Below are 18,612 nucleotides of genomic sequence, written 5' to 3'. Positions count from 1 at the left end.
AAATATGTACATTTGCAAACTATCCAAACAAAAATAATGTGAATAACCTGAAAAAAAAAAAAAAAAATTCTTGAGAAAAATAAGTGCAATTTTAACAATATTACACCTCAACTTACCATTTATACATGCATATTATGGAGTGGATCTACAAAGGCACAAAATATTTAATAACAGGAAGAATAATGTTAAATTTTCACTTTGAAAATGTCATGTTTTTCGCATTTGATTGTTAAAGGATAGTTTGTAAATGTTAATATTTTCATTATTTCATGTAAGTTTTTACACTAAAACAAAGAGAAAAATTTGGAGTTGTCATTACGTATTTATAGATGTAATGTAATATTATGTTTTTCGCATTCAACTAAGAAAATTTGGAGTCATTATTTATAGGTTATTATGCTATTGTTTTAGTTGAGATCACATTGGTCTCGACTTATTATTTATACATGTACATTTACACACAGTGTTCCATAAACATTTGGTAACAGGCAGAATATTGTTAAAATTTTGGAGTTTGGAACTAAAATTTGAACAATTTCGACAATATTCCATCTGTTATTATTAACACAACAACAGATCACAGTGGATCCATAAAACACAAAACATTTAGTAACAGGCAGAATATTGTTAAAATTGCACATTTCGGGTTGTTCATCTTTGTTTTTATTTATGGATTTATTTGCGTTTTATTGTGAAAAAATACTTTTGTCAATGTTAATATTTTCACAATGTAAATTTTTTTTTTTTCACTTAAATTTTTTCTACATAATTTTTCACAAAGAAAATTTGTCGTCATTATTTATAGGTTATTGTGTTGTTATTTTTACTGTAGATCACATTGGTCTGTATGTGGAACCTGAACAAAAATGACTTTGACATATCTTAAGTGTAATTTTTGCACTTTGCAAATTCATCCCGCGGGCCAGATTGGAATCTTTGGCGGGCCGCATTTGGCCCCCGGGCCGCATGTTTGACACCCCTGCTTTAGGGTCTTTATGGATTAATATTATGAACCTTATTGTGACACTATTATGTGGCAAAAAATATGTCACAGTGAATATCTTCTGCAATCGAAACCAAAGGTGGTTTATTGAAATATTGCATGTGCGACTTATTTTTTTGGCCGGGCAGTATACCTTCAGTCAGAAGCAGAGCTGAAGTTTAGCAGAGAGCTGAGATGAATAAGACATGACTTGAAAATGGAGAAAAAGAATGGATGGCACAGGTGAAATGAGAACTGGAGGTCCTTGAGTCTCAGTCTATCAAGTGTTCTTGTAATTATTAACTTTCTCCCATCTTCTTCTCTCCACCATCTTTCTTTGTCTCTGCTGTCACACAGGGTTATCAACGATCAAACCACTTCATCGCCACTCAAGGTGAGTTTAAAGCCTCCAATCCCCGGCGGCGTTGTTTGACTGCTACTATCTGTGTTTGTTTGCGGTGTTTATTGCACAACCAGCTGACAATATTAAAATGAGTTTTACTAAATTATGAATGTGCAAACAACAAGGATTCTGTGTTGCATCACGCTCACGTCTGGAGAAAGCATCCCGTTCCTTAGACGCCCATAACAGTTGACTGTAACTGTCAATCAGCCCCCACTGTAACACTACAGACTGTGGCTGTGTGTGAAGATGTGCCTTTGTGTCTCTCCTCCCTGCCATCTGCATGTGTGGTGCACCATTCCTCTGATGTCGGTTTGATACACTATATAAGCTGCATTCCCCGAGCGGCACACAGAGAGAGAGAGAGAGAGGGAGAGAGAGAGCAAGAAAGTGAGAGAGAAACGAGAGCAAGACGTTCTCTTTATTCTCGGCCGCCTCTGATCCTATTTATTCAGTGAATATGTTTTTCAGTTCGTAATCCCCCCCTGATTTCCTTCCATCTTTCACTTTGGTCTCAGTTCTACCGCTTCACAAAAGTAACCTCCGAAAATTTCTTTCTTTCACATTGTGCTCGTGAAGTCTTTCTGCGTAGTAGAGAGTGAGGTAGAGACCTGTGCTACAGTGTGTGTGTTATCCAAGTGGAGGTAATGTACTGAAATACAGGGTGACACAAAAAAACGGGAACTTTTTAACAATCCAATAAAACCAAGAGTGATGGAAGAAAAATATTTGATTCATAGTAATTGAAACTTTAAAACATGCCATTTAAGAAACAATGATGGAATTTTTATTTTTTTAAAAATGACTTCCTGTAGATGGCGTCCTCCTGTACGAATGCATTCTTGAAATCTGCTGTTGAGATTCCTCATTGACCGCTGCAACATCTCAGCTGGGATACTGTGAATTTCATCCTGAATTCTCTGTTTTAACTCATCCAGAGTTCTTGGTCCAGTCGTGTACACTTAACTCTTGAGATAGCCCCGCAAGAAAAAATCACAAACGGACAAATCTGGCGATCTAGGGGGCCAGGGAACGTTACCGAATCTTGAGATCACACGGTTACTGAACAATTCTCGCACAGCCGCCAAGATCTTATGAAAGAACATGAGTATTACAACCATTGGACCAAGTGTACAAATATTGTGACGTTGATCAGGTTTACCATTGGCTTAGGTATTCAAAACACGGTGATGCATGGATTCAGTGACTGCGTTTGTATTCTTCCTCCACCTGCCCCATGGCCTGATCTCCTCAAGGGCAGCAGCCCGCTCTGGTACCAAACTGGATGGACAACAAGTACACTTTGGTCCCAAACTAACAAAACAAACATATAGCAGAGAACTGGTAGACATATCCTGAGTGGATATGTCCGGGCATTCTTGCAAAATGTCATCATAACCCATCCATGACTCATGCTCTGGACACCTGGTATTTACAGGATATAGTCTAATAGCCTGATTTTTCTAACAAACAGTCTTGTAGTGTCACTGGAAAGGCCTCTGGTGAATGAATTCCTCCCCCTGGTGGATTATCTGTATATTGCATGTATCTAATTGTATACATCAGGTTTTTCAACAAAAAAAAAATCACACTGATCATGTAGAGGGCTTCAAAACGCATGTATCAAATATGATACATTTGGCATTATAGGGTTAAGTACAATTGAAAACACAAGAAAGAATCAAAGAAAGAAATAATTAGTTAGACGTATTCCAAAGCACCCATCTCAGTCTGTTAGTGGGATTGATACTCCTCTGTAACAAAATGTCAATAGTTTTAGCAAAATTAAAGCTAGTTTCCAGTAATTACAGTTTCGTGCAAAAATAATCAGGCCCTCAGGATTTTATCTTTATCATGGCAAATTTACAGGATTTCAGTTCTGTAGCAACATGTTAATGGTCATTTGAACTATGTTTTTAGGTCAAAAATGTCCAATTTCATCACAATTAATGCTTTATTTTCATGTCACAAATGGCCAAGTTATATTTGAACTGAATTTACTTTACTGGGGAATCTTTCAGATTCCCCAGTTTTTCTTCCAAGATTCTATCCTACATATCACATGTTTTATTTTTACAGGTTCAATATGGAGTATGGTGCTGATCCATCCTGCTTATGTTACGCCAATACATACATGAAGAATGTCACACATCACTTTTTAAATCAACAGTTTTGTAATAATAAGCATTTTTATAAAGAAATAACAATTCTGTATTGTTATTTCCTTTTTAGTATGATGATAAACTATACAATCAATAATTCTGATCCTAGTTTTTGCACAGGGATCATTAGTGGAAACGGTGACATGGCTGCCGAGCATCAGTATGATGGGATCTGTAACAACCATGTCACATCCGTCCACTGCCACATTTTGTGTTTTTGTGTCAGCTGTTATTGTTTTAGATCCACAATACTAACATTTATGAATAAGAGGAGAATTAGCAATAGTAAATATATAAGTTTATTCCTAATAAAGTACTGGTACTGACCAGAGCATCATGGGTAATGTCACGTCCGTCCACCAGCAAAAGTTTTCACATACACGGGCTATTCAAAATCCAATATTTCTGAAAATATAGCTTCCACTGTCAAATAATATCAGTAGTCTGAGCACAAATGGATTAGCATTATTTCAGCACAGTTCTATGCATTTCTTACAACTTTTTTTTTTGACAAAAATGGCCACTCATTTGCCCCCTAAGTAAATTTTCGCCGATTGAAATTACATTAAAATCAATCGTGACCCCATAGTATAGTCTATTGTTTCCTTTAGTTTAGTCTAGTTCAGCGTATGTGTAGAGTATTTCACACATACTACTGAAATAGTCTCCACACACCAAACATGCATTGCATCAGTAAACCTGACCCTGGGCTTCCATTCCACATGCGTTAAACATCACACACATATGTGTGGCGGGTCCTGTGTGGCCGGCTGTCATGGCAGCTGCAGGTTGATGTGTTGTATCTTCGATAGGTCTTAAGGCAGCTGTGCTTTTTGCAAGGAGGCAGCAGGTGCTCTGGGCTAACTCTCTATTATGTCCAGAGATGAGGGAGTGGGAGGAGGCGTGTGAGGGGGAGGCAGACGGGGAGGAGAAATGCCAAGCGCACTCTGAAAAGCCCGAGTCCAAAGCGAGCAAGCAAGTGTGCTGTGCTATGCATACAGATTCACCCAGCTGCCGTGGATCACACATCATCCGTCTCTCAGCTGACTGCCCCATCCCTCTGGCGATGCATTAGGGGGCTTCTCCTGCTGCTACTGAAAAATTAACATCTCATATCACTAATACGCAGAGAAACCAGCATGGTGATTGCTAACAAGGGAACAGGCTCTGAATAACCCCGAGACGAGGAGGGAAAACAGTTATCCACGTGCTCGTATTAATATGTACAGAGGCTGGCGTTGGCTTACCTCGGGTCAAGTATGGAAAAAGCAAAGTATCTCGCTGTTAAGAAAGGAAAAAGTTACTGTCAGCCACTGCAGATGCCTTTTTTTTTTTTTTTTTTTTTTTTACACGTCCAAGTAATTCATCCGCCTCCGCCTATTATATCTCTTTCTCGCAGGTTTCGACATGTTTGCCCTCGGGCGTGGAGTTAAGTACAAACCTTTTGATTGCTCTTGTTTAGACAGCTGTTTAAGAGAAAAGAAGGGAAAGCGAGTGTAAACCTCACTGCGTTGTGTAGTCGGAAACCTCTAGAGTCTTGTTGCTTTATAGTTCCTCGCAGTATTTATACATTATTCAGGAATAGTTTTGAAAAGTCCAATGTGGGAGATATATGGAGATGTAATTGCAGAAATGGATAGAATGAGTGGTTTATATCTACAGCAGGTGCAGGTCACCTCTGCTATAAATCTGCGTTCCATTCCCAGGCCTTTAGCTCCTATATATCATCTGGTAGATCTTCTTCCAGTTCATTGAGCATTCGACAGGTGTCACATGACCACGAGGCACGTCGTAGAAGACACAATGACTCGCCTAAAGTGAGACAGGGGTCGTAATTTCCATCTAAATTCCAGACTTCGCTTTGAGCCACTTCTATTTGTCCAGAAAGTTCAGACACAAGATGAGATCAGGTTTATCTCAGTGTATTCAAACTAAACTTTTCAAATATCAAAGTAAAGTAAGAATTTTAGAGAGGATAAAACTTGCTGAAACCAGAAAAAAATCTCTAAAGTTACACATACACAAAAAGTTTGCAGTACTTCACTGCAAAAATTAAAATCTTACCAAGTGTATTTTTCTCATTTATAGTTAAAATATCTCATCACACTTAAAATAAGACATAATCACCTAAAGAGTAACTTTTCAGTGCAATATAAGAACTTATTTTGAGACAATAGATCTGGAAAATCTTATTTTAAGAAATCTTACCAAGATAATTTTCACTTGTTCCATTGGCAGATTTTTTTTTGCTTGAATTAAGCAAAAAAATCTTGAATGAAGCAAAAAAAAAAAAAATATATATTGAATTAAGCATGATAAAACTTGCTGAAACCAGAAAAAAATCTCTAAAGTTACACATACACAAAAAGTTTGCAGTACTTCACTGCAAAAATTAAAATCTTACCAAGTGTATTTTTCTCATTTATAGTTAAAATATCTCATCGCACTTAAAATAAGACATAATCACCTAAAGAGTAACTTTTCAGTGCGATATAAGAATTTATTTTGAGACAATAGATCTGGAAAATCTTATTTTAAGAAATCTTACCAAGATAATTTTCACTTGTTCCATTGGCAGATTTTTTTTTTTTTTTTGCTTGAATTAAGCAAAAAAATCTTAAATGAAGCAAAAAAAAAAAAAAAATTGAATTAAGCATGATTAAACTTTACAGTACACCTATGGCCCTGCTGTTTTCTATCAAATATGCGTGACATGTATAGAAACACAGGTGTTTTATGGTCTGCAAAACTTTCCCAAAATAGTTAGAAATCTTACCAAGATAATTTTTGCTTGTTCCATTGGCAGATTTTTTTTTTTTTTTTTTTGCTTAATTCAAGACATTTTTGCTTAATTCAAGCAAAAAAAAAAAAAGTCTGCCAGTGGAACAAATGAAAATTATCTTAAGATTTCTTGAAATAAGATTTTCAAGATCTAAAAATAAGTTATGTCTCACTGAAAAGTTACTCTTTGGATATTTAAGTTTTATTTTAAGTGTGATGAGATAATTTGACTAGAAATGAGAAAAATACTCTTAGTAAGATTCAGATTTTTGCAGTAGTGTAAACTCTTGGTCTTAAACTTATTGAAAACATTTCTGTCTGTGTACAGTTCTGTATTGTCCATGTTTACTGATTAGAACATTGCCTTCACTCAAAAGCCCATTATCTCACAGGGACGCACATTTGAGAGAAAAGAAGAAAAAAAACAAACAAAACCCAAAAACGCCCACACAAGTTGTCTCTGTCAGAACTGAAAACGAAAACAAAAAAGGAGGGAAAAAAAAAGAAGAAGAAGAAATGAGGTGCATTTGAGGGAGCTGGCAGTGAGGGCATAAGTCTGATCAGAGTGAAACAAACAAAAACAAACTACAAACAAAAAAGGCAAATACCAATAGTTTACACAGTTGCAAAAATAATCTGTTTTTACAAGTTTTACTCCTGACATGACTCCAGTGTGTTTTATTCTCTATTTATTCATTTATTTTATATTGAAGAACTTTCTCATACTTTGACTTCACACTTGACTGTTGTGACATATACTGTTGTGTAGCTGTTATTAAGTTTTTAAATGCACTGTATGGTGTGTTAATAAATTAATATGTATTAAAAAAAAAAAACAGGCATGTTTTATTTATTATTTAATTTATTGTTTTTGTTATATGTCAAATGATCTAGTGATGTTTAAGGTTAACACAGTCTGTAGTTATTTCATTACTAGTGGCATTAATAACACAAGAGAAGCTGTTTTTGTTTGTTTGTTTGTTTGTTTGTCTGTCTGTCTGTCTGTCTGTCTGTCTGTTTGTTTGTTTGTTTGTTTAGCTCTTAAACTCACATCTGAACCAAACCATTTGGCTTTTTTTTTTTTTATATAATAAAATAACATTCAAAATCATTATAATATTTGATTATTATGAAATACAAGATTAGACACAGGTGTATACTTTGAACATGTTTATTTACACATTGATATTTATAGTCTGAATTTATGCTGTATACATTCATTTAAAACCTTTACTGTTTTTAATTTACACTGTTTTCTCATAAATTTTCTTAAATATCCAGTTTTAATTCAGGTACCAATTAACCCTATAAGGCCCAAATATATCAAAATATAGCATTAATTGTGACGAAATTGGACATTTTTGACCTGAAAACATAGTTCATATGACCATCAACATGTTGCAAAAGAACTGAAATCCTGTCAATTTGCCATGATAAAGATAAAATCCTCAGGGCCTGATTATTTTTGCATGAAACTGTAATTACTAGAAACTAGTTTTAATTTTGCTAAAACTATTGACATTTTGTTACAGAGGAGTATCAGTCCCACTAACGGACTAAGATGGGTGCTTTGGAATACGTCTAACTAATTATTTCTTTCTTTGATTCTTTCTTGTGTTTACCAATTGTACTTAACCCTATAATGCCAAATGTATCATATTTGATACATGCGTTTTGAAGCCCTCTACATGATCAGTGTGATTTTTTTTTTGTTGAAAAACCTGATGTATACAATTAGATACATGCAATATACAGATAATCCACCAGGGGGAGGAATTCATTCACCAGAGGCCTTTCCAGAGGTACCACAAGATTGTCATTAATGAGGAAGGAGGCAGAACTTTGCCAATTTTGAAAAGGAATTACCAGTTTCTTAGACATGTTTTTGTTATGTTTTTGTTTGTTCAAAAATATTGTTTGAGCATTGAGATCCGATGTATCAAATATGATACAAAATTGAAACTCAAACATGGAAATTGACATTTGCTGCACAAAACTGTAATTACCGGAAACTAGTTTTAATTTTGCTAAAATTATTGACATTTTGTTACAGAGGAGTATCAATCCCACTGACAGACTAAGATGGGTGCTTTGGATTACGCCTAATTAATTACTTCTTTCTTTCATTCGTTCTTGTGTTTACCAGTTGTACTTAACCCTAGAACACCAACTGTACCATATTTGATACATGAGTTTTGAAGCCCTCTACATGATCAGTGTGATATTTTTTTTCTTAAAAAACCTGATGTAAACAATTAGATGCATGCAATACACAGATAATCCACCAGGGGGGAGGAATTTGTTCATCAGAGGCCTTTCCAGTGACACTACAAGACTGTCATTAATGAGGAAGGAGGCAGAATTTTGACAATTTTGAAAAGGAATTACCAATTTGTTAGACATGTTTTGGGTTGTTCAAAAATCCTAATATTTACATTGAGACCCGATGCATCAAATATGATACAAAACTGAAACTCATGCATGGAAATTGATATTTGAAAAAATTGTGTGTGTGTGGGGGTGTTGTTCAGAAGGACCAATAAAGGCTCCAGTTTCGAAGAACTGGAATTTTCTGTCACTGATTTAATGGTTCAGGCTTTACAGGGTTAATGTAAACAGTTTTAGAAACTAGAGACATATGTCTTTCATGCTGAATAATCAAAAAAGAAATTGATCCTGACGTTCACTTTCGCTTGGCCAGGCCCATATGCTTTTGTTTAAACTTTGCCGAGCTTTTCAAAAAATAAAAATGTACTTCATCACATCATAATGTATTTGAGAGATGGCTCTACTTAAAATAAATAAATAAAGGACGTATGTAGAATGTAGAAAGATAACAGAAATAATATTGTGCTGGCACTAACATCTTTTCTTATAAAACAAGAGGCATGGTTTGGGATGAATGTTGCACAGTGAAAGGAGTATATTCAAAAGAGGAGTCGGTGTGAAGGAGGACCCTGAGATATTATCAACGCCACAGTGTAATGAAATCAATGAAAGTGTCATCTTCTCCATGGGGCTGTGATTTGTGTCAGCCTACTGCTGCAGAAAAGCAGTACAGGAGCCTGTTTGCACAATGGCTGAGGATTTGTGGGTGTATTGAAATGACATTTCTCTGTAGTATTAGGAAAACACAGAGCGGGCAATAGTTCATGAATGACACATTGTTACTCTATTCCCTGGCATGGATTACACACAGCCTCTACATTGATGGTTATTGCTGCTATTTTCTCTGACTTATGGTTCTCGTCTCCGCCCTCCTTATCCTCCTTTTCTTTCTCTTCCTCCACCCTCTCTTCTGGCTTTTTTTTTTTTTTTCTTCTACATTCCTCCACCTACCTCTACTGTATATCACCTCCTCCGCAGGCCCCAAGCAGGAGATGATCTACGACTTCTGGCGGATGGTTTGGCAGGAGAACTGCTTCAGTATTGTCATGATCACCAAGCTGGTGGAAGTGGGCAGGGTAGGTTTCCCATCCCCTTTTGTCCTGTGACCTCTCTCCAACCACATGCGAAGATGGATGGAGGAAATGTATTTCTGGAGCTCCCCTTTATCATTCACTATATATCAGAAGAGCCGCTGTGCTTCTGGGTTGTGGGAGGAAATGGCTGCCTGTGTCTGATCATGAGTGATCACCTTTTGCTTTGGTGGCACTGCTCCAAGGTCAAAGCTTTGATATATATGAAGGCCTATGGAAGAACACTGGAGCCTGTGTTATAGTTACTATTCCTGGTTTCTTCTGGTGAATACAGTAGGTGACTGTCACAGTAGTCAAAGCACGGATGACAGAACGTCTTCTATGTGGGTCTGCTCGGATTAATGAAGGGGCCGCAGTGACACAGATGGTATTGTGTATTACTGTCTTATTATAACAAATTAACTCTTTCATGGATGAATTATAAGAACCTTAATCAAGATTTTTTGCCTGAGTATTTTTATTCCTCTTTAAGCATGAAAAAAACAATGTGATTGACAATTTTTTGTGAACCTATTTTTCAGGGAGTTACAAAAATATCCACTCAGCCGGATGTCATTTAATTTTTGAAGCAAAAAAAAAAAACATGCATTTACTGGCATATGGTGTGAAAATTATGACATAAAAACATTTTTAATGTGTTTTCTCACATTTTAACATACTATAATACTAGTTATTAGTCAGATAGTATGAAAAAAAAATGTTCTTGTAAAAAAAAAAACAAAAACTGTTAATTACAGTCTAATAACAATTAGCATTTGATTTACACTCAAATATGTTAGTGCAGATGAGATTTATCAAGAACAGCAAAGTTACAGTAATGGTATGAATGTCAGTGTATGAATAATGCACCTCACTGCAAAAATCTAAATCTTACCAAGTGTATTTTTCTCATTTCTAGTCAAAATATCTCATCACACTTAAAATCAGACATAATCACCTAAAGAGTAACTTTTCAGCGAGATGTAAGAACTGATTTTTAGACAACAGATCTGGAAAATGTTATTTCAAGAAATCTTACCAAGATCATTTTCACTCATTCCATTGGCAGATTTTTTTGTTTGAATTAAGCAAAAAAAATCTTGAATTAAGTCAAAAAAAAAATCTGCCAATGGAACAAGTGAAACAGATTTGAATAGCTGTCCACTGTAGTGACCACTATGCATGAAAGGGTTAAACTCATTTTCTTTCAGGTTCCACATTCAGCTAAATTTGATCTCCAGTGGGCCGGACCAGTAAAATAATAGCATAATAATATATTAAATAATGACAACTCCAAATTTTTGTCTTTGTTTTAGTGCAAAAATAAAAAGCCCGTTAAATTATGAAAATACTTACTTTTACAAACAAAAACAAACAAAAAAAGATGTGAATAACCTGAAAAAACTGAAATTTCTAAAGAAAAATAAGTGCAATTTTAAGAATATTCTGCCTCAACTTATCATTTCTACATGTGCATTATGGATCGGATCTAGGAAGACACTAAACACTTAGTAACAGGCAGAAAATAGTTCAAATTGTGCTGAATTTTCTTCAGACATTTCAGGTTGTTCATATTTGTTCAGGTTATTCACATTTTATTGTTACAGGATAGTTTGCAAATGTAAATATTTTCATTATTTATTGTTATTTTTTGCACTAAAACCAAAAAAATGTAAGTTGTTGATTCAAGATTTTTTGCTAAATTTAAGATTTTTTTTTTTTTTTTTTTTTTTTTGCTTAATTCAAGATTTTTTGGGCTTAATTCAAGATTTTTTTGGGCATAATTAAAGATTTTTTTGGGCATAATTAAAGATTTTTTTATTTAATTGAGGATTTTTTTTTTTGCTTAATTCAACATGTTTTCCTTAATTCAAGCTAATTTTTTATTATTTTTTTTAAATCTTTATTCAATTCAAGACTGTGGAATTTTTGACTTTGCAAATTCATCCCACGGGCCAGATTGGAACCTTTGGTGGGCCGCATTTGGCCCCTAGGCTGCATGTTTGACACCTGTGCTCTACAGGGTGTATTAAAAAAATATATATACATTTTGAAAAATTACCCCCAGTTCTGCATTTGATAATTTTTGGAGTTTTCTTTTATGGATGTCAGTAGGTAGGGGATTGGTGGATATTTGTCCAAATCTACAGACCCAGGTTTTCATGCATGAGTGAGCAGGGGCAAATTGCGCAATCCAAGTTAAAACTAGTTTCCCTGAAGTAGCGGTGGGATTTAAATCCAATCAAAGTTCATGGGAGGGGACAATGGGCATCCATGTTGTTTTCCACAAAATTACCAGGTTATAGCCTTAACACTTTGGCCACCATGTTAGTTTCATTTCTTAACCATGGCAGCTTTTCCTGTCTTTCAAAGTTAATTCAACTTGTTAAGGGTTAACCCTAACCCTAACCCTAATCCTAATTTGGCCTGTCCTTTTCAGGCCTAAACGAGTGAATAAACTACTACTATTTCTACTACAAAGTTAATTTATTACACTAAACTAGTTAACAGGTTAACCCATAAAGACCCAAACAGCCATCGACGACCAAAACAGTCTACTGATCTAAAATATTTAATAAGTTCTGATTCATTAATCCTATCAATACATGTAAATAATTGACGTAAAATGCAGTTTGTCATCTTTTCACAATCATCAGATATGACCCATTTGGACGTTAGTGAATGTGAAAACACCGTCATCTTCTACAACATTGATTCACCAGTAAAACCAATGGAGTTGGACCAATAACAGTGGATGGACACACTTGGTTTATGTTCATTTAATGATAGATTTGATGGAAAAGTCACTTTTTCTTCAGTTTTCTTTGTTTCTGATATAATAAACCTCAACTTTAACCCACAAGGACCCAGTGTGACATTTGGGGCAGTTCCTAAATGAATCTTTCTCTATATTTAACCATCCTAAAGTGGTTTATCACCATTTATTGTAATATTATCCTCTGTATGTTTTTTTTTTTTTTTTCAGTGAAAATCTGGTATTTTCCAGTATTTAATTCACTGATCATGCCGATGTTCATAAAAGCATAGTGGATAAGCACAGTGGATGGAGACACTTGGTTTATTTTCAGTTAATGATAGATTTTGCTGAAAAAGTAACTTTTTACTCAGTTTTCTCCGTTTTTGATATAACAACCCTCAACTTTAATCTGAGTTTTTACAAACATCTACATGATCCTTAAATTAAATATAGGGAAATACATAATGTTCACTGAAAAAACACCAAATATAAAGGATTATATCATAATAAATTGTTAAATATAGAGAAAAATCATATTTTGGAACTGCCATAGAAGTAACACTGTGTGGGTTAAGGTATAAATGCATGATAAATTTAGTTTCCATCCAGAAAGAAGCCAAATCTACTTGAATGCTATATATCCTCAAATACAAAATGGTACAAGTCTTTAATAACTGCCAGGGTTGAGGATGGTACAAATAAAAGCCAGTTCTCACATAATAACTAGTACATCCAGTGTCTGTCATGTGATGTGGTGCCAGTTGATCACTACTTCATCACTTCAACAAGTTTAATATAATACATCACTAATATCCTGCAGCTGTTTTGACGCTGTGTTGTTCTAGATCTCTGCCTGAGGTATTATTGTCCAATTTTGGTCACTGCAGGCGTGTGTCTTTCTCTTGTTTTGGGTCATTTATTAAACTTACAAGCATGGCAGGGTGTCAATGTTTACACAATAAAAGTTCCACTAATGCAATAAATAGATTCTATTCCTCTCAAACTCTGCAGAGCATTTTATTAGTAAATTAAGTGTTACATTTGTAGAAAAATGTAATGTGATATTTTTAATATTGCAAATGTTGGCAGATCAAAACTAAATTTTATATTAAATAAGACCATTTGTGCTTATTAAACAGAAGAAATTAACCCATAAAGACCCAGTGCTACTTTTCTGGCAGTTCCCGAATGAAATTTTCTCTCTATTTAACATTTCTAAACTGATTTATCACCATTTAATAAAATATCATCCTCTGTATTTTGAATTTTTCACTGTAAATCATATATTTTCCTGTATTTCATTTTCTGCATTTAATTCAGATGGTCATGAAAGCTCAGAGTAAAATCAAAGGTTATTATATCAAAACAGAGACAAATAAAGAAAAAGTAACTTTCCCATCTGTGGTCATTGATCCAACTCCATGGGTTTTACTGGTGAATTAATGTTGTAGAAGATGATGGTGTTTCCACGGTAACTACGGAGCCTCTGAACATCCAAATGGGTCATATCTGATGACCATGAAAAGATGATAAACTGCATTTTATATCAAATATTTACATGTATTGATAGGATTAGTGGATCAACAGGTATTAGACTGTTTATATCATTAGATGGTTTTGGTCACCAGTGGATGTTTGGGTTTTTATGGGTTAAAAAATAAAAACCTCCGTCAGTATAGAAGGTCTAGTACCTCTTGCAACAAAGCCACTATTTTAGGATATAGATTACAACCAGTTTGTCTTGTATTGGGTAAAGAATGTGCACATTTTTCTTAAAGTGCTCATATTTTGCTAAACCCACTTTTAATCATCTTTGGTTCATTTATTTGTGTATTTGGACCCTTATAGCTCATAAAGTTTGAATTTGAACCCTCCAGGTGCTGTAAAGCTATCTTTACATTCATTTTGGCAAAAATCGAGCTTAATTCCTGCTTAATTTGTTACGTCTAAAACTAGTTACGCCACGACATTTGCACATATAAGGTCAAGACTTCCGACAAACATTTCTCCGAGTACGACAGAATTGTTTGTCAGCAGCAGCGGTTTTAGTAAAAACTGAAAATATGTCCAAACTTCGAGCTGATTACCTAAAATGTTCAGTTGTTGGTTGAACAGGACAGAGCAGCACAGCCAACAACCTAGAGGGGGTGGGACGTAAAGTGGCTCATTTGCATTTAAAGGGCCAGCGCTTAAAATGACCTTTCTGGTGTCATTACTCAGAAATAGGGTTGAAGATGGACCTGTGGAGTTGAATTAATAAAGAATTCAATATGTAGACCACAGGGAAATGTTTTAACCTCGTAGGACCCACTGTCCACATTTGCAGACAAGAGTTTCACAAGTTCATACAAAAAAAAAGAAAAGAAAGTTGTCCACCACAAAGGACATTCCATAAAAATTTTAAAAACTGTATCTGAAAAAACTGTTCCATCATGATGTTTCCAATATAGGTACTTATTTAATAAAAAACAAAAAAAGCTTGTACTTTGCTGACATGTCCTACAGGGTGGGGAAGCAAAATTTACAATGAACATTTAGTTGTTTTTTCTCAGCAGGCACTACATCAGTTGTTTTGAAACCAAACATATATTGATGTCATAATCATACCTAACACTATTATCCATACCTTTTCAGAAACTTTTGCCCATATGAGTAATCAGGAAAGCAAACGTCAAAGAGTGTGTGATTTGCTGAATGCACTCGTCACACCAAAGGAGATTTCAAAACTAGTTGGAGTGTCCATAAAGACTGTTTATAATGGAAAGAAGAGAATGACTATGAGCAAAACTATTACGAGAAAGTCTGGAAGATACTATTAAAGAAGAATGGGAGAAGTTGTCACCCGAATATTTGAGGAACACTTGCGCGAGTTTCAGGAAGCGTGTGAAGGCAGTTATTGAGAAAGAAGGAGGACACATAGAATAAAAACATTTTCTATTATGGAAATTTTCTTGTGGCAAATAAATTCTCATGACTTTCAATAAACTAATTGGTCATACACTGTCTTTCAATCCCTGCCTCAAAATATTGTACATTTTGCTTCCCCACCCTGTAGGTCTTAGGAGGTTAAAATGCATAATTTCATTTAAAAAAGCAAAATATCACTCCTTTAACCCTTTCATGCATCGTGGGGACTCCAATGGACAGCCGTTCTCTTGTATATTCATGGATTTTGTTGTTGTAGTTCCATATCAGCGAACACAGTGGACACTCACACTGTAAAAATCTAAATCTGACCAAGTGTATTTTTCTCATCTCTAATTCAGATATCTCATCACACTTAAAATAAAACATAATCACCTAAAGAATAACTTTTCAGTGAGATATAAGAACTGATTTTTTGACAATAGATCTGCAAAATCTTATTTCAACAAATCTTACCAAGATAATTTTCACTTTTTCCATTGGCAGATTTTTTTTGCTTGAATTAAGCAAAAAAAAGTTACTCTTTAAGTGATTATGTCTTATTTTAAGTGTGATGAGATATTTTGACTAGAAATGAGAAAAATACACGTAGTAAGATTTACATTTTTGCAGTGCATGCACCATTCCATACATTGGAATTCATACTGTTACTGTAACTTTGCTGTTCTTGATAAACCTGATCTGTACTAACATGTTTGAGTGTAAATCAATTGCTTGTTATTGTTATTAAACTGTAATTAACAGGTTTTAGTCGGATTTTTTTGCATATTATCTCCATGAAGTGAGTAGTATTAGTGCATGTTTTAATGTGAGAAAACATCAGATTAGCTGCATTAAAAATGTTTTCATTTCATAGTTTTCACACAGTTTATCAGTACATACGTTTCTTTGCTTCAAAAATTTTATGCATGGTGTGCAGCTGAGTGGACATTTTTGCAACTCCATGAAAAATGGGTTTATAAAAACAATTTCAATCACATTTTTTTTTTGCTTTTTTTTTAATGCCTCAAGGAATAAAAACCCTAATGAATACAAATCTTGATTAAGGCTCTTATAATTCATGCATGAAAGGGTTAAAGTAGAAGAAAAGTCTTACCACAGATATATCACGATGTGCTGTAGCTGACCGAGAGAAAATGTGAAATTGTTGACTCAAAAAAAAAAAAAAAAAAAAAACACTGTTCAATGAAAAATAAAGGGGTAGAAAATACCCACGTAGAATGTGTAACCGATGGTGCACTTTTACCATTTAATGTGTTAACATACACTGGTCCCCATTGGCTTCTGCAGTGTTTCTTGGCTTTGTAGGTGAGAAAAATAAACTATTCCTGGATCAGAAAATAAGTCTGCACCCCGAAGCTGTAGAAAAATTGTTGACACCACGCAGCCTGAAGAAGAAGAAAATGTCGACCCCACAATAAAACACTGCATCAACAGAAATATAAAACAGCCATTCTCTTAAAAGACCACAGTGATGGGGATGGGGGTAGGGGAGTGGAAGGGTTGGGGACATAAAGAAGAAAATAACCACTGACTGTAAGTTCTGTTTCCAAGGGCAGAAAATGCCCATAGAAATCAGATCAAAAAATGACTTATCTTACCCTGGTGTCAACATTTTTATGTCTGAAATCTGGTGGTGGAAAAAAGGGCTGTAGCAAACTGCAGTAAAAGCAAAAGGGAAGGCACGTAAAGTCCAAAAAAAAAAAAAAAAAAAAAAGTTAGCAAAGGTCAGAGTGAGATTACACCTTGCATTTTTCTGATAAAAGTAGTGACAAAGTTTGCTATTGAGTGTTCAGATTCATGGGCTGTACACCTTTCTTTTCTTTCAAAGGTCTTGTTTTTTGTTTTTTTTTTATTAATAACAGAGCATGAATAAGAAGAGGAAGGAGCTTTTTGATTTTCTAAACAACATCCACCCATGACACAACACATAAACCTACCCAGACATGAACAGATATAAACAACCACTGGAAAAATGTATGAAAAGACTGAATGAAAATTATAAAAAAAATATATTAACAACCATGTTTAAACAGCATTAACCCTTTCATGCATACTGGTCACTACAGTGGACAGCTGTTCTACATCTGTTCTCTTGTATATTCATGGGTTTTGTTGTTTTAGTTCCATATCAGTCAACACAGTGAACGCTCATGTACCATCCCATAATAATACACTGACATTCACACCATCACTGTAACTTTGCTGTTCTTGACAAACTTGATCTGCAGTAACATGTTTGAGTGTAAATCAATTGCTAATAAAAACTGGGAATATGATCAAATGAGAGAAAACATCAGATTAGCTGCATTAAAAATGTTTTGATTTTATAGTTTTCACACAGTTTATCACTTTCTGATATTTGCATTCTTTGCCTCAAAAATTAAACACTCGGTATCCAGCGGATTGGACATTTTTGGAACTCCATGAAAAATTATGAAGGTAGATTTGTTTCTTTACTGCTTTAACCAAAAAAAAAAAAAAAAAAAAATATATATATATATATATATATATATATATATATATATATATATTTTTTTTTTTTTTTTTTTTTTCACTTTAAAAAAAAAAAAAATTCAATCCACAAAAAAAAACAAAACTTCAATCAAAGAAAAAATGTGTCCAAATAAAATGTTTTGGATGGTAATTTTTTTTTTTTTTTTTTGCATTCAAACACTTTTTTTTATTGAAATTTTATTTCTTTTTTTAGTTAAAGCGATAATGAAACAAATCAACCTTCATAAAAAATAGGTTCAATAAAAGAATTCAATCGCACTTTTTTCATGCCTAAAGAGGAATAAAAACACTCAGGAAAAAAATCTAGACTAAGGTTCTCATAATTCATGCATGAAAGGGTTAATAAGTGCAGTATAAAAGAACAAAATTACAAAAAAAACAGTAGAAAAAAGAGCAAGGGGGGAAAAAAAAGTAATAATAATAATAATAATAGTAATAATAATAATAATAATAATAATAATAATAATAATAATAATAATAATAATACATTAACCCTTTCATGCATGAATTCTGAGAACCTTAGTTGAATTTTTTTTTTCTTTTGTTTTGTTTTTTTGTTTTTGAGTGTTTACATGAAAAAAACAATGAGATTGAGGTTTTTTTTTTCATAGATTTACAAAAATGTC

The 18,612-nt window shown here is 34.2% G+C and overlaps 1 protein-coding gene across 5 annotated transcripts in view; it reads left to right on the top strand.

The window, feature by feature from the left end:
- Positions 1-18,612, top strand: part of ptprua (protein tyrosine phosphatase receptor type Ua) — a 575,321-nt gene that overhangs the window by 505,754 nt on the left and 50,955 nt on the right. For all 5 annotated transcript variants that reach the window (XM_030147519.1, XM_030147516.1, XM_030147518.1 and 2 more), the window contains 2 exons: positions 1,340-1,376; positions 9,695-9,792. In XM_030147519.1, the coding sequence (XP_030003379.1) occupies positions 1,340-1,376; positions 9,695-9,792 (135 nt within the window). The remainder of the gene's footprint in view (positions 1-1,339; positions 1,377-9,694; positions 9,793-18,612) is intronic.

Source organism: Sphaeramia orbicularis, chromosome 11, assembly GCF_902148855.1.
Source record: "Sphaeramia orbicularis chromosome 11, fSphaOr1.1, whole genome shotgun sequence".
In the NCBI taxonomy this organism is placed as follows: domain Eukaryota; kingdom Metazoa; phylum Chordata; class Actinopteri; order Kurtiformes; family Apogonidae; genus Sphaeramia; species Sphaeramia orbicularis.
The sequence above is the reverse complement of the archived record's forward strand: the minus strand, read 5'-3'. Positions and strand labels throughout refer to the sequence as shown.